Here is a 27005-nt window from a genome sequence, read left to right on the forward strand (position 1 = left end):
GTTATTTCAATTTTATGAAACAAATCCAGTATTTGGGGGTTTTTTTGTTTGTTTTTTTTACTTAAAGTTGTTAGTATGGTAGAACACTTAAGACAGCAGATAGATTTGTCAGTTACCAGAATTTGGTTGACTTTTTAAAAAAAGGAAGAGACTCAGGTCTGTGTATGAAAATCCATTTTAGTACAGTTGTAACAGATTAAATTTTTTTTTATTGTATCCCCAGCACTGAGACTTTAAGGAGGGTAAAGAATTGGGAAAGCCAATCTTTGCCTTGAGTTGCTTATATTGTCAGTTTAAAAAAATACAAGTTTACAATAATAAATGGAATCAAATAATAATCAATCAAATGAAAGATTTAATACTAAGAAATAAAGAGAAATAAAATGTTAGCATCCTTTTAAAAATTATCCTTTGTTGTTGGCTTTTTTCCCCAATTTATTTATTTATTTATTTTTAGTTTTCAACATTCATTTCTGCAAAAGAAAAGTTATCCTTTGTTAATAGAGCTGTTTACATTACCTCTTTTGGACACAATTTGCTTCATTAAATACTCTGATAATTAATTTATACCAGTACTGAATTAAATTTAATCTTACATTCAGAAGGCAATGCCTCTTGTTCTTATCATAATTTTATCATTGTATCATATGCTTTAATGCATCAGTTACCACTAATTTTTAGCTGATCAATTATAGCCTTGACCTGACAATTTTTGTTTTAAAATATATTATTGGTCTAGAAATATTAAAGATTTAACATCAGTTTCTTCAAGTTTACATTTTGGTACCACTCTGTTATGAATTGGTAGGTAATGTACTCTGCTGTGATTTTCTAGTTAAATTTTGTCTTAAATGTTATGAAAATTAATCTGCCTGTCAGATTAGTTGAAAGTAAGGCTATCTTTTCAATCTCTGAATAAGCAAATATAAATATGGAATAAGCTTATACTTTTTGTGGGCCTTTTAATCTTTGAGCCTAAGGATGAATTTTTATTTATTATGCTCTAGTCTGTAATTAATTTTTTTTAAAGTAGATAATGTAAGTATCCCTTTTTATTATTAATTATACAGTGGGTATAATGATTATTTGATGGATAAGGAGTCATATCTTACCATACTTCACCAACTATATGGTTGGGGAAAAGAGAGTTTTAGAAATGTAATGCTAGAGGAAGAGCTGAGATGGTAGTATAGCTGAGCTCCCACCAAAACCTCTATACAGACAAAGAAAATACTCCAGACTGAGTTCTGATCTGGAATGCCAAGGAGAAATCAGTCATTTTCCCTTTCCAGGTTGGCATAGAGTCAAACAGAGATGCGGCATGGGAGTCTAGCCAGGAATAGCTACTCAAAGCATTCCAAGTGCAAGAAAAGGCTATGCACCAGATCAAGAAGAGATTGCAAATCCAGCAAAGAGGGATACAGCCTTTTATAGGGTATAAGAATAGCTGCCACCTGATAGCTGTGTTGCTCACTACCCGACTGTGGTGTATACTAGCCCTGTAGGGTGTGGTACTGCAGGGTAAGGAGCAGTTATGGATCCTAGGCTGTGTACTGAGCAAGACGCAGATGTGTCTCTGACTCCAGGATTAAACTGGAGTTACAGTACCATCCTCCAGCCCACTCTGAAACCTACAGTGAAATAACCAGGGTAGGAATCACAGACCAAAGGGGAGCCTGCAATTCTGTCACTCTCTGCATCAGCAGAGTTTTCTGGTTACCTAATGGTGGCAGTAAACAGCAGACTGCTGAAGTTCCAGATGAGGCAAACCCACAGATATTGCTCAAACCCACTCCCAGGTCAGGAAACAGTAGAGCTCAGACCAGGAGAGCAGAAATTGAATTTAGCCCCTAGTCAGATTATTTTGGGAGCACTGAAAGTTTGCAGTGTCCCCAACCTGCACTGTCCATGAAATCTTAGAGTAATTTAAGACTTACTACACTAAGAAAGCAGTAGCCTAACCAGCCTAGACATTCCCCATAGAAATATGCAGAGTCCAGCCCTAACATAAAGTCTAGAGTCAAGGAGTAAGCTTGGAGATGAGGGGAAAAAAAAGAATCCCCATAAGAAGTTATTATGGTGACGAGGATATCTAAGACAAATCCAGAAAAAGAGAATCACTCCAAAACATCTGTAACTAAAGCCTCAGAGAAAAGTACATATTGAGCACAAGTCCAACTAAAATTCCTAGAAGAGATAAAGCAAGAATTAAAACATGTTTTTATAAATTAAAGGAGTGTGCTAGAGAAAAGATGAATGAAAACTGATGGAAAAATAATTGGGAAGAGAATTAACAGCTTGGTACAAAAGATATAAAATCTAGCAACCAACTCTTTGACAGTAGAATGGCCCAAATTGAAATTAGACTCCATGAGACAAGAAGAAATACTAAAAGTCAAAAAAACTTTGGGGAAAAAAAACAGTACTAAAAAATATAATGAAATGTAGTTTGGCTCATGGCAAAAACAACTGCCATGGAAAACAGATTGAGGAATATTTAAGAATCATTGGACTTCCAGAAAACTATAACCAAAAAAGAACCAAGAAATCATAAAAATAAAACTGCCTCAACCTTAGACCCAGAGGACAAAGTGGAAATTAAAGAAAGAATCCACTGGTCTCCCAAAATGAAAATTCTTGAGAACATCATTGCCAAAATCAAAAGCTTCCAAGTCAAAATGACTGCAAGTGGTCAGAAAGAAAGAATTCAGGTACCAAGTAACCACTGTAAGGATCACACATAATTTAGCAGCCACCACTATAAAGGAGTATGGAAAGCTTGAAATAAGACATTTCTGAAGGCAGAGGATCAAGGCTTATGACTAAGAATAATTTACCCAGCAAAACTGAATATAATCCTACAGGGGAAAAAAGTGGATCTTTAATGAAATAGAAGACTTCCAGTTAGGTATTCATGGTGCAAAGACTAGAGCTGTACAGAAACTTTGAAGTGCCAATGCAGGAACTGAGATAGCCAAAAGGTTGAACACTAGTGACCACTTATAAACCACTAAACAAGCATTAATTGTTTACATTATTGTATGAAGAGATAAATGTGTCCCCTTAGAACCTTATCATCCTGAGTCCTAGGATCTAATTAGACAGAGACCTGGGTGTACTAGTTCTTTTGTGTTTTGATTATTTTAAAAGAATAGATAAGGAAGGGGAGAGGCGGGGATCATTTCAAATAATTGAGGTACACAAGTTGAAGTTTACACAAGCAAGTAGGATAGAATAAGGAGAGCATTTATTATTTGAACCTCACTGTCATATGAATTGGAGAGTAGGGAAAAAATGCACCTCCAGTTGGATACATAAATACATTTCACTCAGCGGGGAAACAGAAGGGGAAGGGAGACAGGAGAAACAACAGAAAGGTAGATTAAGGGAAGGGAGTAGTCCTGAGCAAAATATAGTAAGGATGTATGTAGAAAAAAAATATATATATATAGAGAGAAAGAGAGTAGTGATGGCAAAGAGTTGGAAACTTGGGGGAGGGCTTCCCATTGGGGAATGGCTGCACAAAGTATGTATATATACATATATGTTTGTAACACCATGCATGAGCAGCTTTCCAGAAGAATGCTACTGTGAACAGCCTTTAAGGTTCTTATTACACAGTATAGTGAACTCTATTCCATAACAATTCAAAGCAAAACATTCACAGAAAATCAAGGTACAGCATTCACAATATTATAGCTTATCACAGAAAATCATAATATAGTATTCACAACAGCTTATCGTTAAAATGGCTCCATAGTTTCCACCATAGTGGCCACAAAGTTTTGAACAAAGAATAATCATCTCAAAATACAATAGTCAAAGTCTTCCACTCATGGGGCACACTAAGTTAACTTGGTGAGTCGCTTATTCATCAATCAGTTACTAAGTACAATCATTAGAAAATACACAGATCCTCCACCCCTAGGTCACTAGTAAACTACAATTTTATCACTACTCAGTACCCACTTAGAGGTCTTTTCATCTTGACTCGAGGCAGGCAACTCCTACCCGAATCCACCAATCACCTGGATTCAAAGGCAGACAGTTCTCAGTTGCTTGTCCAGCTCTCCATGTTGTAAGTCCTACTCCACACTGAAGTTCACAGGGTCCAGTCCATCTCAGATCCTTCACAATTTATGTTCCCGGGAATTCAAGGCTCAACCAAGCCACAGTGTCTTAGCATTCTGGTCACGCTTCCTCAGTCTTCTGCACCTGGTTCAAAAAATCCTGGGTTCCTGGGCTCCTCTTCAGAAGAAGCTCCACCACCACAAGTTCTCAGGAAATTCTGACTCAGTTCTCGATTCTCATTTCTCTTCTGTAGCTGCTCTGCCTCTAGATGCTGGTCCCAAGAAATTCTGACTGTCCCTTCCTGGGGCTTTTCCTTATATACATACAGCGTTAGCTTCCTGTTTCAGCCAACCCCTTCCTGTTACATCAGTAAGAGGAGGCAAGAGTTAATACCTTCTCTTTCCCCAACAATTACTAAGTGCTAAGTACCTGCTACCTTTGCCAACACAAAGAGATCTTCAAATTCAAATTACATTACCATTACAATATTATATAAGGGTGATAAAATACTACTGTGCTGTAAGAAATGATGAAGAGTGAGATAAGGAACCAGAGAAATGGTTTATACAGCGACAACAATACTGTTAAAAGGCAAATAACTGACTTTGGAACTTAAATCTATGAATTGACTGACCACGATACCAGAGCTTTAATGATAAAACATCTTCTCCACCTCCTAATAGAACGGTAAAGAACTCAGAGTGTAGATTGAGACTCTTTTTTGGACATAGCCAATTTGGGAATTTGTTTTGTTTGAACTGTACATGGTCATGGTAGATTTTTTTCTCTTTTAAGAGGGGAAAAGAAGACAAAGCACATTTTAGTTGATTGGGGAAAAATTAATTTAAAAATGCAGTTGCACTCATTTTTTGAAGTGTGAGTAGCTCTCAAATCATCTGGAGGGGCAGATTATTTAGATCATTTTCATCATTTGATTCTTTTTGCCTTCTCTATTATTACTTATTCATTTCTCCATAATAAAAGAATTAACCAGAAGAAATAAAAAGAGACAGAATTAGGTTAAATTTTCTATCCTATTGCCAGTACAAGGTAAAAGATTTTAATCATAAAATTAGAGAATTTGTGAGCTGGAACAAACTTTAGAGATTATCTTGTTCAGTCTGTCTTATTTTACTGATGAGAATGAGAACCAGAGAATTTATTATTTCTTAAGGTTAGTCACATAAGTGGCAAAGCTAAAACTAATCTAGATCTGTTTTTCTGATATAAATGTGTTTTCAAAAGTTAACACCTTTGACAAAAGTAAGGTTTTATGGTTATCTGTGAATTTACTGCAGCTTTTGAACATTTTAGGCATTTTATAAATTGCTGACTGATTTTCATTCATATAAATATTACGCCTAGTAGAATAAATAGTCATCTATTGTTAATTTATATTGTATGTTAAAGAATAATAGTTCAAATTCATATAATGCTTTAAGATTTTCAAAGTGCTTTTGTTCACAACATGCCGGTGAAATAGGTAGAATATTATTAGTCCCATTTCACAGATAGGAAACTTTGATTCTGAGAAATTAAATGATCCCATGAACACATAGCTAGTATTTCAGACAGAATTCAAACTCAGGTCTCCTGACTCCAGTATTCCTTCTAATTTACCACATTTCCTCATGGCTTAGACTGCATGGTTCATTCCCTCTCTCTCTCTCTCTCTCTCTCTCACACACACTCACACATGATATAATGTTTGATTATGTAATTTTAATGAATTAAAGTGTTTGTCCTTTAAGATGTTCTAAGCTTATTATGGTTTTACTTTGCTCTTAGATAATGTGCAAGATGGCACCCATGGTTGGAAAGGACATCACAGAGCGACTTATCCTTCCTAGATTTTGTGAGATGTGCTGTGACTGCAGAATGTTTCATGTTCGGAAGGTATTACAACTTACGTTCTTTGAGAGTACAGGGTGGTAGTAGTTGTGGTCATGAATCACAAAAATCAACTGTTATAAAATGATATTGTATTAGACTTGCTATTTTGATATATCACTGTTATTTATTTCTTGGCAGGTCTGTGCTGCTAATTTTGGAGACATTTGCAGCGTAGTTGGACAGCAAGCTACTGAGGAAATGTTGGTAAGTATTACAGTAAAAGATATTAAGCATTAAAAATATTAGAAAATAATTTTAAAGAAATTCCTGAAGTGCATGTGATACCCCAAACTTCTTATGCAAAATCCTACAATTTTAATGTGATTCTGTGCAATGAAAATGTCTAAGGTTTTCCCTGTAGCTCTTGGCACATGGGATAAAGAATGTTTTATAGATAAACATAATTGAAATAGTACAGTTTTTTATATGAACATAATATATAGAGTATTCAGATACCTTTTTTTATTGCAGCAATAATTTTTATTAAGTTGATTTTATAATTTTGTTTCTGCCCTTTTTATATTAGTTTGTGGGAGTTTTTTTAAACACTAGAAGGACTAAGTATATCAACTGATGCAAAAATATTTTATTAAAATTTTACTTTGAAATAAAAATGTTCCTTTTTGCCTCAGCAATAAAAAATTTACTGTCAATTAATACAACTGTTGTTTAAAGTATTCTTAAATTCTAGTTCTTCTATTGTTAAAAAAATGATTGTAAACTTTTGATTATCAGCATAACTAAACTTACTCTATGATTATTATATTCAAACTCATAAAATGTAATTTTTCAGTCACTCCCTCTTGTCCTTATCAGAATTCTTTTTCTATTTTTCCTTTATATTTAATAAAAATAACTTACTTGAATAAGGCACTTTAAAATTTATAATCTATTTCCTATTTCATTTGAACCTCAACAACCCTATGAAGGTGGATAGATAGTATAGGTATTTAGCACTCTAATCATTATGTCACATTCTTATTGGTTAATATGTGCTCTGTTCATCTGCTTCAGCTTTTTTCCACTTTGCATAGATTGCTATCTGCATAACTGGAGGTAATACCCACATAGAGGAAATCAGTCGACAAGCATATGCTAGCCATTGTGGTAGATGATAGGATCCATTGGCATATTCGATTATTATTTCACACAGGCCTTACCAGATTTCTTTATATTCTTCATACTTGTTGATTTTATTCTGTTACATTAATACACCGTGATTGATTTGCTCATCCCCTTGTTGCTGGACATTTTAGCCTTCCCAGTTTTTTTGCCATTAAAAATAGTGTTATAATGAAAGTTTTTGAACAGATAGTTTTCTTTTTTTCCATTTAACATTTTCAAGGTGTATTCCTAGCAATGGAATTATTGAGTCAAAAAGTGTAACTTAGGTAATTTTTGCTTCATGCTATCGTATTTCTATCCAGAAAAAAAAGTGTAATTTCACTAGCAATAAATGTTTATCTACTTTTCTGTAATCTACTTTGCCAGCATTGAGTCTTATTACTTTTAACTACTTTGCCATTTTAGTGAATGTGAGGTAATATTTTAAAACTTTTTATTGGATCGTGGATTTGGGCTGACCTCATTTTACACATGAGAAAACTGAGATCTAGAAGTTAAGTGACTTAGAAATGAGTTGGCAGAGCCAGTGTTCAAGCTCTTGTCCTCTTGACTCTTAAATTTAGAATACTTTCCATGCCACCACACTTATTCCCTGTTACAATTTACAACTCTTTGATTTTAGCGAGGAAGCATTTAAAAAAAAATTTTTTTTTTTTGCCTTTTGGAGGGCAATTGGGATTAAGGAACTTGCCCGAGGTTACACGGCTAGTTTTTTTGTGTGTGCTAAGTGTATGAGGCTGGAACCGAACTCGGGTCCTCCTGACTCCGGGGCTGGTGCTTTTACTCACTGCGCCACCTAGCCGCCCCAGCATTTTTTAAATCTATTAACATTTTTTTCCTTCTTCTGAAAGTTCACTCTTCATTTTCTGTGATCATTATGGATTGAGAAGTATCCTTGTAAATTTGTAACTGTTCTTTATATATTTTTGATGTCAAATTTTTTTTATTTTATTTGCCATGTTTTTCTCAATCTCTTGTGTCTATGTGTTATGATGTACTTCGGTCTTAACCCTAAAAATTCTTTTTATTTGTTGAATAGTGAAAAAGTCATCTGAAGAAACGGTTTTCAAGGGCTGGTTTATAGGGAAAATAATCTTGTGATGTACAAAAAAGCTACTAATATAAATCACAATTACCTTCCATTTAGATAATTTTAAAAATAAATTTCCCAATCTTTTTTTTGTAAATGGGGATTCTTTCCCTCCCTGATGAAGTATTAGTGGAGAAGTCAAAGTACCACCTGCCTCCTCTATAAAAAAAAAGTGCACATAAAACATACCTATTTTGCCTTCTTTGTGTAGCTTCCAAGGTTTTTCCAGCTTTGTTCAGATAATGTGTGGGGAGTGAGAAAGGCTTGTGCTGAGTGCTTCATGGCTGTTTCGTGTGCAACATCTCAAGAAATTCGTCGGACAAAGTTGTCATCGCTTTTTATTAATCTGATCAGTGATCCTTCACGATGGGTAGGATTTTATTTTAATTAAATATCTTTTTTTTATGTTAATCTGTAAAGCATGTATTAAATGCCTGCCTCTTACGTAAAGTACTAGCATAGGTTTGTTTAAGTTAATATTATTGGCTTTTAGGAATGGACTAAAGCAAAAGAATGCCTTAGTTCATCTAATCCAATTGTCTCATTTAACAAATTGGGAAACTGAAGCCCAGAGAAGGTAAGTAACTTAACGAACTCGCGGTGATCCTTTGACTTCAGATCCATTGACTCTTCATGTTTGTCTTTTATAACTGCTTGGATTCTAATAGGTATAGCTATACCTCCTAGAGACAGGATAAGTGGGTTCACACTTTGTGAAGATGGTAGAATTTGTATAGGCCATAACATCTGTATGTCCACCCAGCAGATACAACTTTTTGTGAAACTCTGTGTTCTACCTTTGATCCTTTCAGTCCTTAATCCGTGGATAGTAGTTCTGGCTGTCAGTGGAGAACTACTGAATGAGTTTCAGGTTATTTAGAACCTCCTCTCACATACCACCAGTCCTCCTCTTCCTCCTTGGAGTATGTGCCTAGTACTGGAATCTCTAAGTATGTACATTTTAGACAGATCATATAATTCCAAATTCTTTTCCAGAATGGTTGGACCGAATTAGAGTCCCTATAACAGTGAATTTTCCCTTAGCATCTCAGCTAAGTTAAAAATGTTGGGAGTTTTTAAATGTGCATTATAGAAATTTAGTCCATAGGATTCTACTTATCCTGTCTCTAATTCTTTTGACATCTGTTCTCTCCCAATCTAGGTTATACGTCTACTTCCTTTTCTCATTCACAAATTTTAAAATGATGAGTTCACTTCCTTCATGTGGTTCCTGACATTTTTTACCCAGGCAGCCAGTTCCTCCTTATAGGTGAAAATCAGATCTAAAATAGAGTCTCTCCTTGTTGGTTCCTTCTTCTGAAGATTGAAATTATTATTAAGGCAAGTCAGGAAAGTATTGTCTGTTTGACTTTTGGCAAGTTCTAGCACATCTGGATAATCAAAGTTTCCCTCTATCATGCCTCTGTGCCAGGCTTGTGGTCTGTTGGCTGAACTCTTTCTCAATTTCTTCTTATCTCCAGGTGGTCTGTAATATATGCTATATTTGTCGTTATCCTAATGCATTCTGCCTTGTTTCCTTTCTGGTTTCTGGATTTCCTCCCAAATGTAGATAGTTTCTTAAGATGAGTTATTCTACCACTGTGCCAATCTCCTTTTATTTTCCTGTCTTTTGAAAAAGGTTATGCCTTTTTCTAGTCATATTCAGTTAATAAGTTGATCCCACCAAATCTCAGTTGATACTTACAAAGTCAAATTTGCTTTCTTTCATCACGATTTCTAGTGCATCTTGTTTGTTAACCATATGTTGTATATTGGGGTTTAGATATCGGAGATGTCTTGGGATTTTCTATCATATCTTGGGTAAAAGCCTCAGGAGGACAATGCCTCTTCATGATTACTATATTGACAAATAAGTGTCTCGTTATCCCAGAGTCACCAACCACTCTGACTCCTCTTTTCTCCTTTGATCCTTTTAAGATGCTCTGTCACCTAACAGTGGCTGGAGAACGGCAACATTGTTCTTAAAGTGACAAGCAGATACTTTTTCTTGAATATTCAGCATCTTCTTCCTGAGGAAGAACTTACCTGTTTCTCAGCCCCATGCAGTCATTGAAGATTTGTGACATTCTGTTCTTCTACCTCCTGAAGTGTATTTAGAAGTTTTGTCTATATCTTCAGATCCTTCCCTCCACCCTCCCACATTTGTTTACCCTTCCATTTTTTTTTACAAGTAATTTCATTTTTTCTCATAACATGGAAAACGGAGACAGATTCTTTTAGACAGTAAATAGTATCTGAACTGAGCAGGGATTTTAGCACTCGGGTATTAAATCTGTTATAAAGCATTGGAAGATGGAGCTTAAAGCATTGACTTAGAGGACAGGACAAAAATGAGACACAAACCATCCAGTTTAGCTACAGCATATACTAACCTCCTTTGTGTTTGAGAATGCAGTTAGAGTAAAATTATACAGACCTTAAATGTCAAGGTCAGGAAATTAACTATTCTGTAATCTGTGAGGAACTACTGAAGAATCTTGATGAGAGGGTAACAAGAGTGCATTAGGAAGATTATTTGAGCAGCTTTGGAGGATGGATTGGAGAAGTGAGAGACTGGAGATAGGAGGGCCAGTTGAGAAGATATTTTAGTAATCTGTTGGGAGAGAGGAGTACCTGCCCTAGGGTGATTATGACAGGAGTGTGGAGAAGAGCCTACTTGCTTGAAAGATTGTGGTGATGGAGCTAGGACTTTGCAACTTTTTGGATTGGGGGTAAAGGATGTGGAAGAATGAATCAAGTTTGCTCCAAGTTTGTGGACATGGGAGGATAGTCGATGCCATTAATAGAAAAACAGAATTTTAGAAAGAAGTGGTATGGTGATATGAAAGAGATATAGGTACCATTTTAGACATGTTGATATCCAATTAGAAATACACATCTGGCAGTTAGAAAGAATAGAGTTAAGCAGTCCAGAGAAGTTGTATATGAAGATATGGAGAGGTAGGTGATAAATGAATTAGAAGGAATGCATGATATCACCAAATTAGATTGCTTGAAGAGCTTAGAGAAAAGAAGGCCTAGGGCAGAGCAGTGGGGATTACCCCCTTGAAAGTGTAATGGAAGATAAGAATCCTGCAAAAGACACAGAGTGGTCATGCCATGAGAGTGAAATGTCCTGTAGCTGCTCTCTTCCTGTGGGTGACAGAATTTTATATGTCCTCTTCTCTGAGTGACTGTTTTGTCCTAATGTTTTATAGTTTCTCTACAGCTCAAACTCCAAATGTCCAAATCCCAACAGAAATTTGGAAATTAAAAAAAGAGAAAAGACGTGAAAAGTTAGTCAACAACAAATTCAGTCAATCAGTAGACATTTATTAAGGATCTACTATGCACTGTACTAAGCTGTGGGGATAAATTGGAACATAGGAGGCAGAGGTTGGAATCAGTACTAATTGGATTAGTTTTTGAGCTGTCCTCCTCTACCTTATTTTCCAACTTCACTGTATTAAATAATGTGATCACGTTGTGCAAAGCAATTTATCTCCCATTATAAGCTTCCTTTTATTTTTCTTTTTGGAGGGCAATTGGGGTTAAGTGACTTGCTCAAGATCACACGGCTAGTATTTGTGGTAAGTGACTGAGGTCACATTTGAACTCAGGTCCTCCTGACTCCAGGGCCAGTGCTGTATTCATCGCACCACCTAGCCTCCCCCTGTAAGCTTCCTTTGTCAAAGAATCAGTCATATTTATATGCTATTAATATATTTTTAAATTTTTTTGCTAGGTTCGCCAAGCAGCCTTTCAGTCTCTGGGGCCTTTCATATCAACTTTTGCTAATCCATCTAGCTCAGGCCAGTATTTTAAAGAAGAAAATAAGAACTCAGAAGATATTGTGCTAGAAGAAAAGAACAGGTATGATTTCTAATTCTTTTTTTTTCTTTATTTCAATTTTAATTCTTTCAAAATTTTGCTGTCTTAAAAATTTTTTTTCCAAGAAAGTAAGGAAATATTTCTTTTGACTGGGGCAGCTAAAAGAAGCCAGCAGAATAACATAATGGGTGGTAGCTGGTGTTAAGAGCTTGGAAGACCTGGATTCAATTCCACCTCTGCCATGTGCTGATTCTATAATTTTCCTTGGCCAAGTCACTTAACCTCTTAGTGCCCCAGATGATTTCTCTTTTAACACTCTTAAGGTGTGATCTGTATTGGTAGAAAAAGTTCCTAACTGGGAGCAACTGAACCAGTAAAGATGGTGGAGTAGGAGGTAGTAATATAGACCAGCTCTTCCCACAGCTACTCCAACCAAGATCTTACAAGAATGCCAGACTGAGTCATGATTGGAAAATCTCAGGAGATACCATAGTGTGTTTAAAATCACAAATTCCTCTTCCCATTGGCAAGTGAATAGGGCAACAATTAGGAAACCCAGAGTGGACTTAACAGTTCTGTCACTCTGACCTTGGCAGGAATATCAGATTTAACCTGCAGACTCAAACCAGGCCTATAGCTCTCTCCCTTTATTCAGGATGAACTGGTACCATTGTTGCTCTGACCTAGCTGAATCTACTGTTGAGCCCGGGGTGAAGAGACAAGAATAAGGCCTGTGAGATCAGGGGTCAGCCTACCTGCAGAGGTCCCTCTAGTTAGCTGGAGTCAGTTGTCTCCTGTTTCCTAGAGCTCTGTCTAAGGGCACAAGTCTGTAGTTGGGTAACCTAGGCCCAAATACTCAGTCTTTGAAGACAGTCACATTATGGCTAACTGGAAGTTTATGATTCTCTGACTAGAGCTATCCTTGTGATCCTTGTAGAACACTGCCTACCCTTAAAAATAAGAAAATAGATGTTTGTTCACTGAAAAAAAAAATAAGATGAGCTGAGCTATCTTCTCATACCTATCAAATTGACTGATATGACCGAAAAGGAAAATGACGAATGAGGCAAACAGGGGAGTGTGGGGAAATTGAGACACTAATGCACTCCAATGAAGTTGTATACTGATTCGGCCATTCCATAGAGCAATTTGGAGCTATGTCCACTGACCAAGTGATACCACTACTGGATCTATATCCCAAAGAGATGAAAAACAAAAAGGAAAAGGACATATATGCACAAAAATATTTATAACACCTCTTTTAGTGGTTCCAAAAAATTGGAAATTGAGGGTATTTCCATCAGTTGGAGAATGGCTGAACAAGTTGTTATATAAGATTGTGATGAAATACTGTTGTGCTATAAGAAATGATGAGCATGAAGCTCTCAGAAAAGCCTGGAAAAATTTACATGAACTGATGTAAAGTGAAATGAGCAGAAGCAGGAGAACATTATGCAGTTGCAGCAGTATTGTGCAATGATCAACTGTGCATGGCTTGGTTATTTTCAAAAAGACCATCCTGAAATACTTAGGATGAAAAATGCTGTCAATAAAGAGCTGATACAGTCTGAATGTAGATCAAAGTGTAATTTAAAAAAAATTTTCTTGTTGGGTTTTTTTGGTCTCTGTTTTCTTTCACGACATGGCCAACATGGAAATATGTTTTGCTCGATCACATGTATATAATCTATATCAAACTGCTTGCCTTCTCATTGGTGGGGGGAGGGGAGGAAGGTTGAAGGGGGGAGTTTGGAACTCAAAATTTTTAAAAATAAAATGTTAAAAATTGTTTTTACATGTAATTAGGGGAAAATGAAATATTTAATCATTAAAGCTTCAAAAAAACTAAGTTGAATTGAAAAGAAAAAACATGCAATCCCTAAAAATGCAGCAGTGGTTAATATAGCACAGGACATATGGAATACATTGCCTCCAAATGCATAGTTTGACTCTCACACATGGCCCAATTTAGGAATTAAGAATAGAAGAACCATTAAGCTCCCTCCTCCTTCCCCCTGCCCCCACAAAAAAATCCTAACAGCAAACTACTGGTATAACCAACCATTTAATGGTGCCAGGGACACCCAAGATACAAACACAGAAGAGGAGAATGACTCTAAAACATCTGCAGGCAAAGCCTTAAAGAAACTTTGAGCTCAGCTAGCGTTCCTAGAAGAAATGAAACAAAGAGTTTTAAAATATTATTATAAATGAAATGAGAGTGATAGAGGAACAAATTGGAAAAGAAATGAAAGCTTGAAAGAAAAGACTTAAAAAGTGAATTAACCACTTAGTATGAATGGTATAAAATCTTACCCAAGTAACAGACTCCTTAAAAATGGATCAAATAGAAGTTAATGCCTCCATGAGACAACCAGATATTAGAACAAGGTCAAAAACCTGAGGGGAAAAATAATAGAAGAAAAAGTATAGATCTCATAATACTAAACAGTTGACCTGAAAAACAGAGCAGAGAGAGAAAATTTAAGAATTATTGGACGATTTAAGTCATGACCAAAAATAGAGCCAGGAGGCCATATTTCAAGAATCATGAAAGAAAAGCTGCCCACATCTATTAGATCCAGGCAATAAAATGGAGAAAGAATTCACCAGTTACCACCTAAAAGAAATCCCAAAATGAAAATTCACCAGAACATTATAACCATAATTGAGAGTTTAAATTGTCAAAGTAAAACAGTACTATAAACATCCAGAAAGAAAGAGGTCAAGTCCCAATTCACAGTCAAGATCACACAAGATTTATAAACTACCACAGAGTGGAGAGTTTGTATTACAAAACATTCAAAAAGTAGGGTTACGAATAAATCTTTAATGAAATATATGACTTCTAAATATTTCTCATGAAAAGTGTAATAAGCGTTTATATCGCACTTTTTGGGTGCCAGGTGTTATGCTAAACACTTTTTTTCTTTTTTAATCCCATTTGATCCTTATAACAATCCTGGAAAGTACATGCTATTTTTATCCCAATTTTACAGTCGAGTAAACTGAGGCAAACAGATTCCCTGACTTGTCAGGGATCACACAGCTGTAAGAGTCTAAGGCCAGCTTTGAACTCGTGTTCCTGTTTCAAGACCCTATCACCTGCTGCCCCTAAAAAAAAAAACAGCTGAGTAGAAACTTTTTAATACAAACACAGAAGTCAAAAGAAACAAATGAAAATAATACAAATGATCTTTAGAATCTTTTTTTTTTGGAGGGGGGAAGGCAAAGCAATTGGGGTTAAGTGACTTGCCCAAGGTCACACAGCTTAGTATGTCAAGTGTCTGAGGTCGGATTTTAACTCGGGTCCTCCTGACTCCAGGGCCACTGCCCTGATCCTTAGTGTATTGTCATTAGAGTTCAGAGAAATTAAATAAGACTGAAGGCCTGAAAGTGACTTTGTTTTAATGACCTTAAAGGAAGAAAAAAGGAATACACCAAAGCAATAGAGGGAAGGAAGTTTGGGGAACATTTTGCTGAACTGGGAGCAACTCAGAAATATGACTGCCAAAGTTGTTTTTTCTTTTTAATTTGTGTGTGAATCCCTTAGGCCAGTTGCATAACTGTGTTAAAAGTTGTGCAGAGAAGGTTGTTCAAACAATAACCTGTTGAGCAAGACCAAGGGAAATGGTTGAAAAGATAATCTCAGGGAAAAGAGTGGAGAATATTCTCAAAAGTAATACAGTAAGAAAGTAAAATTGTAACACCAAAAAGTACCAGAAAATATATTTTAGCAACTTGACAACTTGCTACCAGGAGCACTGAAGCACTGAAGAAAGCAAGAAGAGACTGAGACTTAGGAACAACTTATATTTGCTTAAAGTGACACAGGGTAATAATTATTAGGGACTGGAGTTGAATCTAGGCCTTTTAATCCAGCAATGATCAAATAAATTACCTAGAAGGGGGGGAGGGTATGAAGTGTTTACTATATACATAGCACTATTGGGGATGTAAATAGAAAGTAAAATAGTGTCTGTTCTCAAGGAGTTCACATTCTAATTGAGGAGACAACAAAAAAGGTTTCAGCTGCAAGTCATAGGAAAAATCCCATGGTTCTTAGGGTACAGCAGCAAAGCAGAATAGTAATGCATCCTCTTTAGTATTATTTCTGCTGATAAAATCATACCAGTTTCTGGTGTTGAACCATTTGATAGTTCCAAGGACTTCAGTGTTAACTTTCTTTTCTAAGTCTGACTGTTACACCTTCAGAAGCTGGGTTGATGGTCTGGAGAGCATTGTTCTTCCCAGAGATCTTAGGTTTAGCAAGCTGAGTTATTTCTTTTAGGGTATAAAGAGAAGTGCTTTGACTAACTTGACATATGTGCCTCCTTTGTCCTTCAGTTACCCTGGCTACTTCAGCGAGGTTGACTTAACTGCCCCATAGATGGCAGTTAGAGGTGGTTGGCCTTTTCCCCTCCGAAAGTTGCCTCTCAGGTTCCTACTTGTTGGGCCTAGAATAGGAGCAAGAAAAATTATCTTAAGAGTGCTGCCATTCCTGGGACCCTCAGATTCACTTTCTAGTTAGTCAGCAGGTTGTGGTGGTGGTAAGGAAGGTGGATCCCCAAAGCTTTTGTACCCCTGAATGAGAAGTACCACTTCCAAGCACTCCGTCTTATTTATGCTGGGAGACTTGAACTTGAAGCAAGGCCAGTGGTCTGAGGGGCCCTGCTGTTTTCCCAAGGCTTTTGGGTTCAGGGTTGGGCTATGGAATATTGTGTAGAAACCTGGGCGTGATATTTAGTTTATTCCTAACCATTAACAGTTGTGGTAAAAATGAATTATCTGAAATACAAAGACACATGTTTCTGCTACAGGCAGAAAGAATGAGTACTAGATTCAGAATCAGGAGACCTAAGTTTTGAATCTTGTTTCTTTCCTTAGCTGAGCTAGCTAAGTGACATGGGATAAACCACCAGGTCTGCAGGTGGACACACCTGAATTCAAATTCAATTTCAAAAACTTATTAGCTGCATGATCCTAGGCAAGACATTTAACCTCTGCCTATCTCCATTTCCTCAGTTGTAAAAAGGGGATAATAATAGCACCTGTCTTCTTGGGTAATTGTGAGGATCATATGAGATATTTGTAAATTGCTTTGCATAGTGCCTGGCCTGGTAACTATTTAATAAAAATTTGTTCCATTCCCCCTACCTCACTTCGCTTCTGTTTACTATATTGTCATTTAGCCTTTCTGGGCCCAGTTTTCCCTTCTGTAAAATGTGTGGATCTCTAAGCTCCTGCATAGATCTAAATCCTCTTCTGTGATTTAATTATGTGCTTTTGTGTCATCGAACACAAAGTTTAAGTGCACTTTACTTAGCTTTTGATATTGTGGATTTTAGATAGCATGCTTGTTTGACCATATCTTTAAACACTTGAATTTAATTTTTGTTTTTAATTAAGACTATATTATAGCAAAAAAAAACTATTTAGAAACATAAGTCAGCTACATTTAATGCATGTTAGATACACACAAGAAATCTTTTCATTCATCAAATTCCATGTGATGGGGCTGGTGTATTAGAGGATTTAGTATGCCTTGTAGTAGACTGATGCTTTGAGTAATCATAGTGCCTAGTTCTTTTTCTTGTCAAGTTGCTAAAATACAATTTCTGTAGGTCCTGGTTTCTTATGGTTTTACTTTGAATTCTTCCTTTAATTTATTTTCTGGTCTTAATCTTTTTCCCATTTTCTTTTGCCTTACTCACTAGGCCAACCATTTCTAAGCATTGTTTTCTCTAAGGGAAGCAAGATAATTCTAAGCTTCTTTCCTGGGAGTCAGAGATTGTCAATTGTGAAAGCGCTTCCAGAAGGAATTATGACTGGAACCAAGTTGAAAATAAGTAATACCTTCCATATCCTTAACATATATTTTTAAAGATAGTTTCACTAGGGGTGGCTAGGTGATGCAGTGAATAGAGCACCGGCCCTGGAGTCAGAAGGACCTGAGTTCAAATCCAGACTCAGACACTTAACACAAAAAACTAGCTGTGTGACCTTGGGCAAGTCATTTAACCCCAATATTTAACTCCAAAAAGCAAAAAAAAGGAAGATAGTTTCATTGATGCCTTTTGAGTAGTCATTTCCCACCCTTCTTAGTGATAAAAACTGTTAAGCAAATGTACAGGTACCATATTCTACAATATACAATAATTTGGGAGGAAATCTGTTTCGTTAGCTCTTCTCTAGGGGACTTTTAATTGATTTTTGCATTACTTGGAATTCAGCTTCTGTGGGCTTTTCATTTCATTTTGTTTAGTTTTTTAAAACTGTAGGCATTATGTAATGCAGTGGTTATAATTGTAATAATAACTAGCAGTTAAATAGTGCTTTAAGATTTGCAAAGCATGGGCGGCTAGGTGGTACGGTGAATAGAGCACTGGCCCTGGAGTCAGGAGGACCTGGGTTCGGATGCGGCCTCAGACATTTAACACACACACACACACACACACACACACATGCACGAAAATTAGCCATGTGACCTTGGGCAAGTCACTTAACCCCAATTGCCCTCCAAAAAAGCAAAAAAAAAAAAAGATTCGCAAAGCCTGTATATGTTATCTCATTTGATCTCACAATAACCTTGTAATATAGGTACTTTTACTGATAGGCTGAGGGAAGTGTTTTATCCAGGGTCACATAGCTAGTTAGTGACTGAAGAAGGGTTCAAATTGGGGGCAGCTAGGTGGCGCAGTGAATAGAGCACCGACCCTGGAGTCAGGAGGACCTGAGTTCAAATTTGGCCTCAAACACTTGATACACTTAGCTGTGTGAGCTTGGGCAAATCACTTAACCCCAATTGTCTTGCCTTCCCCCCCTTAAAAAAAGGGGGGGGAGTTCAAATTCAAGTCCTCCTTATTGCATGTCCTGCCATCTAGCCGTCTAGTAGACCTAAATAGTAGCATTGCCTTAATATGTGAGAATATCATGAAATCAAGAATAAGACTAAACAGGGGGCTAAATGTTTGGAAGTGATTTTGAAATAAATAGTTGGTACAAGAAGGAGAGAGTGACTTGCCAGGTCTGTTTTCATCAGTCTCCTAATTGCCTTCTTTGTATCCATCCTTTCCACTTGCCAGTCCACACAGCTACCATATTTATAGCCCATAAGCATAGGTTAAAGATAGTTTCATTTGATTCTTTCACATCTCAAGAAACTTTAGTGACTTCCCATTGCCTTTAGGAAATAATACAAACTTCTCTGTTTAGCATTTAAAGCTTCTTATAGTCTGACTTCAGTCTGTCTTCTAATGCTAGTTGTACACTGTCCCACTTCAGGCACTTTGTGTTCCATCCATTGTGTCCTGTATTTAATTTCACATGTACTACATTCCATGTCTCATCTTTGCGCCTTTTGTAGGCTGTCTCCCATTTCCTCACCTTTGCCTCTTGGAATCACAGCTCAGCTCTTGTCTCTTCTTTAATTTTGTTTTCAGTTATTACTGCCTTCTTCAGATCACTTTGCATCTATCATATAGATTGTATATTTTCTCACCTCTGAATATGTTGCATCCCCTCCAACGAAAGTAAGCTCCTTGAGGGTGGGAAATGCCTGTCCTTTGTATTTGTGTCCCTAGTACTTAGCACAGTGCTTTGTCCAGGGCAAGTGTGTAAAATAAATGCTTGTTGATTGATAGATACTGCATTACTCTGCTGATACAGTGTCCTTTTGCATGCACATAGGAGAAGCATAGTTGTCTGCTGTCACATATTCTCATAACTTCTGCTCTAACTTGCCTCTTTTATATTTATTCTGTGCATTTAAGAGAAAAAATTCGGACATTCTTCTATTACCTTTGGATTTATCTGGATGAAAAATTAGTCACAAAAATCTTTTTTTTTTTTTGGAGGGCAATTGGGGTTAAGTGACTTGCCCAAGGTCACATGGCTAGTTTTTGTGTTAAGTGTCTGAGGCTGGATTTGAACTCAGGTCCTCCTAATTCCAGGGCCAGTGCTCTATTCACTGTGCCACCTAGCTGCCCCTAGTCACAACAATCTTAGCATTATTTCATGCATGGAACGCTGTTTGGTTCTAAATGTTTTCTTTACAACTACCAGGTGAGGCAGGTGGTGAATCCAAGTGAGCTTCGGTATGGATAAGTAACTTGCCTATAGTTATGTGGCCCAGTTAATATGTATCTAGCAAATTTTGGTGCCTGGTTAGTTGAGAGTCAAGCATCAGACCCTTGTCTTTATTTAAAAAAAAAAAAAGCTGCTCAGAAGAACTGAGTTTCAGAGGTCTGACTCAGACCTTTCTAGGTCTTAGTGACCCTGGTAAGTGACTTAACTTCTCTCAATAGTTTCCTTTATAAAATGTGGAAAATATTTGTGTTTCAGGTCTTGTAATGTTATTACAATACATGAACTCATCAATTTTGAGTTTTTCATCCACTGATACAGATCATAACCCCTTTATGCTTTCTCATCCTAATTTTTGTCTGTTTTATAGTATCTATGTATATCAGAAGACTTTTTTGAATATGTTTTGGATATAAAAATAATATTTGACTGTCTGTCTTTTGTTATCAGCTAGCTCTTTTTCCATTCATATATGTACCATCCTTAATGATGCCACTTCTTCTTAAGGAGTATTCACTGGCAAAATACTGTAGCTGACTTACACTTCTATGCATCTTTCCATTGCTTTTTTTATCACCTGAAGTTTTGGTTCATTGTGGATCAGAGTGTACCATTATTTATGATGGTTAAATTAAGTTGTAACAGCTTAAAACTGCACTAAGACTTCTGGGACACCCTGTACATTAATACCAGGAGAATGTTGGTGTTCAGAAGATTGTTTTGTGACAATTAGCAGGTTGAGATTGCTGAGGTTTTGTTAAATCAAACCTGAACTTGTATTTTATTCAATACTGTTGTGACTAAAGAGCTTTATAAAATTTTTATATAAACATGGTATAAATGGGAGCTTTTATTCTTAAGAGTATATACACAGTAGGCTTTTAGTATACAATAGAAAAACACTTTAGTAGAGAGAATACTGAATTGAGTCATTTTTGTCACCAGTACCTTAACCTATTGACCTTGAGCAAATCACTTTAATCTCTCTGAGCTTCAGTTTAAAAAAAAAAATTATCTATAAAATGGTATTTTACTCCTTAATGAACTACCTACTTCACAGTTTTAGTAGGTAGGATTTTTAAGTGAGAATAACATGTGAGGAGGGGTATCATGTACTGCAAAGAGTACTACCGTGTTTCCCCGATAATAAGACCTATCCCGAAAATAAGCCCTCCCCTTACTGTGTAAGATTCCTCTAAAATAAGCCCTCCCCCGAAAATAAGCCCTATTGAGATTGCTACCGTAGTGAAGGTGATCCCCTGCGCTACACGCTCCCCCCCGTGAAACGCACTCCGTGCTCCGAGCTGCATCCAATCAGAGCTGCAGCAGTGAGCGCGTCATCCTGTTCTTCCCCAGTGATTTGCTTATTGAATAAAGGTACATTTTTTTGTTCACATTTACCTGTTTATTAAAATTGCTGTCAATGTTCATTAAAATAAGCCCTCCCCTGAAAATAAACCCTCTGGTGTTTTTCTGTCCAAAAAATATAAGACGGTGTCTTATTATCGGGGAAACACGGTAGATTTGAGAGAAGAGGGGCCTAGTTTCAGATTTTAGTTTTTATGACTATAGGCAAGGAATTTAACTTCTTTTGGTCTCAGTTTCTTCATCTGTAAAAATAGAGTCTCTAGACTAAATATTCTCTAGGGTCCCTTCCATCTAAAACTCTATGATCCTATTTCAGAATACTTTGAAACCAATAGAGAGACACTACCAGGAAGCTTTTTTATTATAATAATTATTAATAATTGTCAGCTCTTGTTCATGCCCTTGGAGCAGAGTATTAGCATGAAGAATGAGAAACAGATTTACTTCCTATTGTGTTTGGCTTAAACTAATATTAAAATTAATTTACATTGTCTGATTGCACATCTTACAGAAGACAATGCAGAATCATTCTGAGTGTCAAAGCAAAACTTATATAACATTTACCAGATTTTAGTAATTGTTTGATTCTAGTATCTTTCATGAGAAATTAATGCTTGCTTTTATGTTTTCATGTTTTCTGCAGTGAAATAGTCAGGGATGGAGACAAATTCTCAGAAAATGTACAGTTCAGGAGAGAGGATGTTCCTTTGGATGTCTGTCTTTGTAAATCCAACTTAAGGCTTGAAAATAACATGGAAGATCACACTCAAACGTGTAGGAAATCCTTGAGTGAATCTCATATTCACCTGGATAGGTCTTTACATTCTACTTTATCTTCAGTATCTCTCCATAGTATTCTTCAAGAAGCAGTAGATGAACTTGAACAAAGTTCTGGCAATTTAAATACAACATTGATACCAGAAATGGACGTAAGTTCTCCAGAACCATCTCTCACAGACCAAGAATTATACAACTCCTTCCATTTCTGGAGGACTCCTCTACCTGTAATAGATCTAGATCTTGAGCTTGAGCTTGAACAAGATACTGAGAAAACATTAGATCCAGAGAGTCCAGAAGGAGCACCAGAAGTTACTGTACCAGATTCTCCAAATATTACTATGGCTACCCGAAAGGAACTTGAAGAAATGATAGAAAATCTTGAGCCCCACATTGATGATCCTGATGTTAAAGGTATGATAAGTCTACCATGTTCAGCACTTTTATTTCCTTTCTTAAAATGCTTGTTTTGACTATTGTTTTCTGAAAATTTTATTTTCCTTTGAAAACAGTTGATCTGTGCATTTGGGGGAAAATTGGTTTGATCAAATTAATGAATCAAAAGTCATTTTTTTCTAAATATTTATTATAAAAGTCAAATTTTCAGGAAATATTCTTAGTGAGGGTTAATTTATTTGCATTATCTGCATGGTATATTTTTTGGTACTCATATGTGAAGTACCTCTGAAATTTTCCTAGCAGCAATAAATAGAATGCTATGTATCTAAGAAACTCCAAATCCTCATGCTTGCATGAATTTGTCCATTTTGTTTTAGGTTTCATTGTGCTAAAAATTAAAATGACAGTGATTCAGTCTTCCTTTGGATGAAATAAGGGACAGTGAAGCTGCAATCAGCTCCATTCCTGAAAATTCTCATAAACAGTGTTCCAAAAAGATCACTGAATTTTCTTTTTATAGGAGAATCATTTAGATTCCCGCATCTTTACATTTTACCAAGCTTCCTGCTCTGTATAAGGTGCTGTGCTAGGTGGATTCAAAGACCAAGATGAAAAATAATACCCAGTTGTAAGTAGCTTGAGTTCTACAGTAGAGTTACAACATGTCTATAGACGTAAATATGAAGCTAGAAGATAGCAATGGCATTAACAATTAGAGGATTAGGAAAGATATTTTCCTGTAGAAGATAATACTTCATATAAGCCTTGAAGGCAGATTAGGATTCCAAGAGGTAGAGGCAAGGAGGAAGCACATTCTAGGCATTGGTGACGACTTGTGAAAGGAACACAAATGGGAGATCAGCTCTCCACTCCAGGGAACAACTGGTAAAACACTCAGAACATGGGGGAGAGAGAGCAAATACAGGAAGTGTAGAAATATAGGTCAGGAAGACCGAGGTTGGTTCTGGCTCAGAGAGTAGGTGTGTAACCCTGGACAAGTCAGTTTAACCCTATTTGCCTCAATGTCCTCATCTGTAAAATAAACTGGAGAAGGAAATGACAAACCACTCCAGTCTCTTTGCCAAGAAAACCCCGAATGGAGTCATGAAGAGTCAGACACTGTTTAAGCAACAACAATAACAACAACAGAAACATAGGTACTGTTCAGAGAAGGAAGGCCTTTAAATGCCAGCCTGAGGAGTTTGTATTTTAACATAGAGCCACTGATGTGGTCAGACCTATATCTTAGGAAAGATTGTTTTGACAGTTGTGTGGAGGATGGATAGGAGAGGGGAACAGCTGTTAAAGCAGGGTGACCGATTGTTCTAGGTGAGAGGTGAATGGGACAGGAGATTTGAAGGTAGAACCAACAAGCCTCAGCAACTGATAAGACACAGGCAGGGTAGGAAGAGGCTGGAGGATGACTTGGAGATTACAAATATGTCTGACTGGGAGGATGGTGCTGTCACTGTTGAAGAATGCTATGACATCAGGAAGTTGATGCCATGACTTGCAAGGGCATTGGATTTAAGTGAGGGAGGACTGTGCAAAGTCACCAGCCTCATTTTCTTATCTAGTGCCATCTGGGTCTGGTGGCAAGATATAGATCTGGACAACTGGGAATTGCCCCCATGTTGCTCTTAATATATGTGGGGAAACTGGAAGACTATTCTAAACATCCCACCACTTCCCCCTCCCTCTCAGTAAGAGGCCTTTTGTCTCATGTCACTGAACAATTTGAGATCTTTCATGAGTTCCCTTTCATCCCCATTTCTACACATTGTATTACTTCAGCACCATCCCATGCATTTTTCCCCATTTGCTTCAGACTTAGAAGATGAGCCTACGCTTCTCACTGTCAATACCATTCTCTACCCCTAGACATTTTTGTGTCTCTCCTAAGAACTTCCTTTCAGATATCCGCTCTTGCTGCCTCATTTTCAGTCTCTTGTTTCTTATTGGTTCCTCTTCCACAACCTTGAAACTTGCCCAAATCTTGTTCTTCTTTAAAGAAAGCCTTTTCTTGACCCTACCATTCCCTCAAATCATTATCCTCTATCTTTTGTCCCTTTCATGAACAAATATATATAAAAAGCTAACCCCCCACTTTCTTGCTTACTCACTTCTAAACAGATTGCAGTATGACTTATTACTCTGTCTTCTATGAGTTTTTGTAACATTGGATCGAGCTCTGGAACTGCAGTCAGAAGGACTCATCTTCCTGAGTTAAAATCTGGCTTCAAACACTTACTAGCTGTGTGACCCTGGGCAAGTCAGTTAATCCCATTTGCCTCAGTTTCATCATCTGTAAAAATGAGCTGGAGAAGGAAATGGCAAGCCACTCGCAGTATCTCTTCTTAGAAAATTCCAAATGGGGTCATGAAAAGTTGGACATAATTGAACAACACCACTCTCTCCAAGTGACCTCCCATGGATTTAGCTGGAGATGACCTAAATCTGCATATCCAGCCCTCTGGTTCCAGTTGCCAGCTGACTGCTAAGACATTTCCATCTCAATATCCATTAGCATCTCAAAACCAACATATCTAAAATAGCATTAGTGTCTTTGCTAGCCACACCCAAACCTCACAGCTTTCTTATTTTTGTTCTGGGTATAACCATTCCTCTAGTCACCCAGGTATTATCTTCATTTGATTAGCCATCAAGTCTTGTCTGTTCCACCTCTGTAATGTCTCTCCCAATGGTCCACTTCTCTTTTACACCACAACCACCATGTTCCAGGCTTTCATCACCACTGTGTTATTCCTCTGCTCAAAAGATTTCAATTAACTCCACATTGTCTTTATGATGAACTGTAAATTTCTTTGGCGTTTAAAGCACCTCAACTTACACCCAATCTTTCCAGGCTGATTACACAACATGGAGTGTCAGGAAGACTCTTCCCAAGTTCAAATCTGGCCTCAGACACATACCAGTTGTGTGACCCTGGGCAAGTCACTTAACCCTGTTGACCTGTTTCCTCATCTCTAAAATGAGCTGGAGAAAGAAATGGCAAACGACTCCAGTGTCTTTGTCAAAAAAGTCCCAAATGTGGCCACAGAATCAGACACAACTGAATTAATACCACTCCCACCACAACAAAAATAAATCAGGAACTGAAAATCCAGCCCAACTGAGCCACTTGCTGTTCCTCAGGGAAAATTATATCTCCTATCTCTTTGCCTTTGTACAGGCTGTCCCTCGTTTCTGTAGTTTCTCCTTCCTTATCTCTTTTAAAATTCCAGCGTCCTTTAAGGTTCTGCTCAAGTGCTGCTACTTTCAAGAGGAAATTATAGACTTATACACTGCTTCCCCCAATTTGTACTGCAAGACTGCAAAATGTATGCTTTGTATCCTGTATTTATTTAATTGTGAGCATGTTATTAATATGTTATTTCCCCAGTAGAAAGTAAGCTCTTTAAGGGCAGAGAGTTCTTTATTTGTACCCTCGGTACCTTGAATGATATCTGGCAAATAGTGGGTGTTGTAATGAATGCTTGTTCATTGATTGACTTTTGATGGTTAGGTTTATTGGGGGAGGGGAGGATTAATTTCTGTTTTGGACATGGTAAGCTTGTGATTAGACATCTCCATAGATTGACTAACTGGGAGGGAGCAATATGGGACCAGAGTTCTGGTGGAAGATTAGAGTTAGATGTATAGATTTAGGAGTCAGATTCAGAGAGATGACATCATTGAACCAATGGGAGAAGATAAGATTGCCAAAGTAGAGAGCATAGAGAGAGAAGATGAGCTAGGACAGAACCTGGAAACGAGGAACACCCATCATTTTAGGGTGGTAGATAGATGATGGTCCAGCTAGGGAATAATCAGGCATATAGATAAAAAAAATTTAACAGAGTAGTCTCATGGATGCCATGGTAGGAAAAAGAATGTCCAGGAAGGAGGAGGGATGGGAAGTGAGGGTAGTCTCCAGTTTCAAAGGTCATGGAAGGATCACTGATTTGAACAGTAAAAAAGTATTGTTGATAACCCTGAAGAGAGTATTTTCAGTTTAATGGTGAGGTTAAAAGCCTAATTCTAAAGTATTAAGAAATAAATGGAAAGAGAGGAAGTATAGGAATTTCATATAGATAGTAAGATTGTATTTGCCTGATCTCTTGCTTATCTAATCAGAAGAGCTTTAAGATAAGAAAAGTTGTGTATATATCCATCAAACTAGTTAGCATTGAGACTTAACACATGAAAGAAGACTAGCAAGAAATCCAGAAGTTCACAGGAAAGGAAAACCTCAAATGTATATATGGAAATGCATAAGCAAGAAGAACTAGTGATACAAAGAGGCAGATTTTGACTTATCGGTACCATTGAGACAGCCTATTGTTTAGATGAAACCCATGACTGG

At 37.0% G+C, this 27005-nt stretch overlaps 1 protein-coding gene across 2 annotated transcripts in view; it reads left to right on the forward strand.

The window, feature by feature from the left end:
- The window catches only part of PPP4R1 (protein phosphatase 4 regulatory subunit 1), an 88848-nt gene that overhangs the window by 32282 nt on the left and 29561 nt on the right, over positions 1-27005 (forward strand). For both annotated transcript variants that reach the window (XM_069099639.1, XM_069099640.1), the window contains exons 6-10: positions 5860-5967; positions 6103-6168; positions 8391-8549; positions 11925-12052; positions 22107-22654. In XM_069099639.1, the coding sequence (XP_068955740.1) occupies positions 5860-5967; positions 6103-6168; positions 8391-8549; positions 11925-12052; positions 22107-22654 (1009 nt within the window). The remainder of the gene's footprint in view (positions 1-5859; positions 5968-6102; positions 6169-8390; positions 8550-11924; positions 12053-22106; positions 22655-27005) is intronic.

The sequence above is a fragment of the Petaurus breviceps genome, unplaced genomic scaffold (assembly GCF_028583685.1).
Source record: "Petaurus breviceps papuanus isolate PSGF00001 unplaced genomic scaffold, PetGlider_PUasm1.0 38, whole genome shotgun sequence".
NCBI lineage: Eukaryota > Metazoa > Chordata > Mammalia > Diprotodontia > Petauridae > Petaurus > Petaurus breviceps.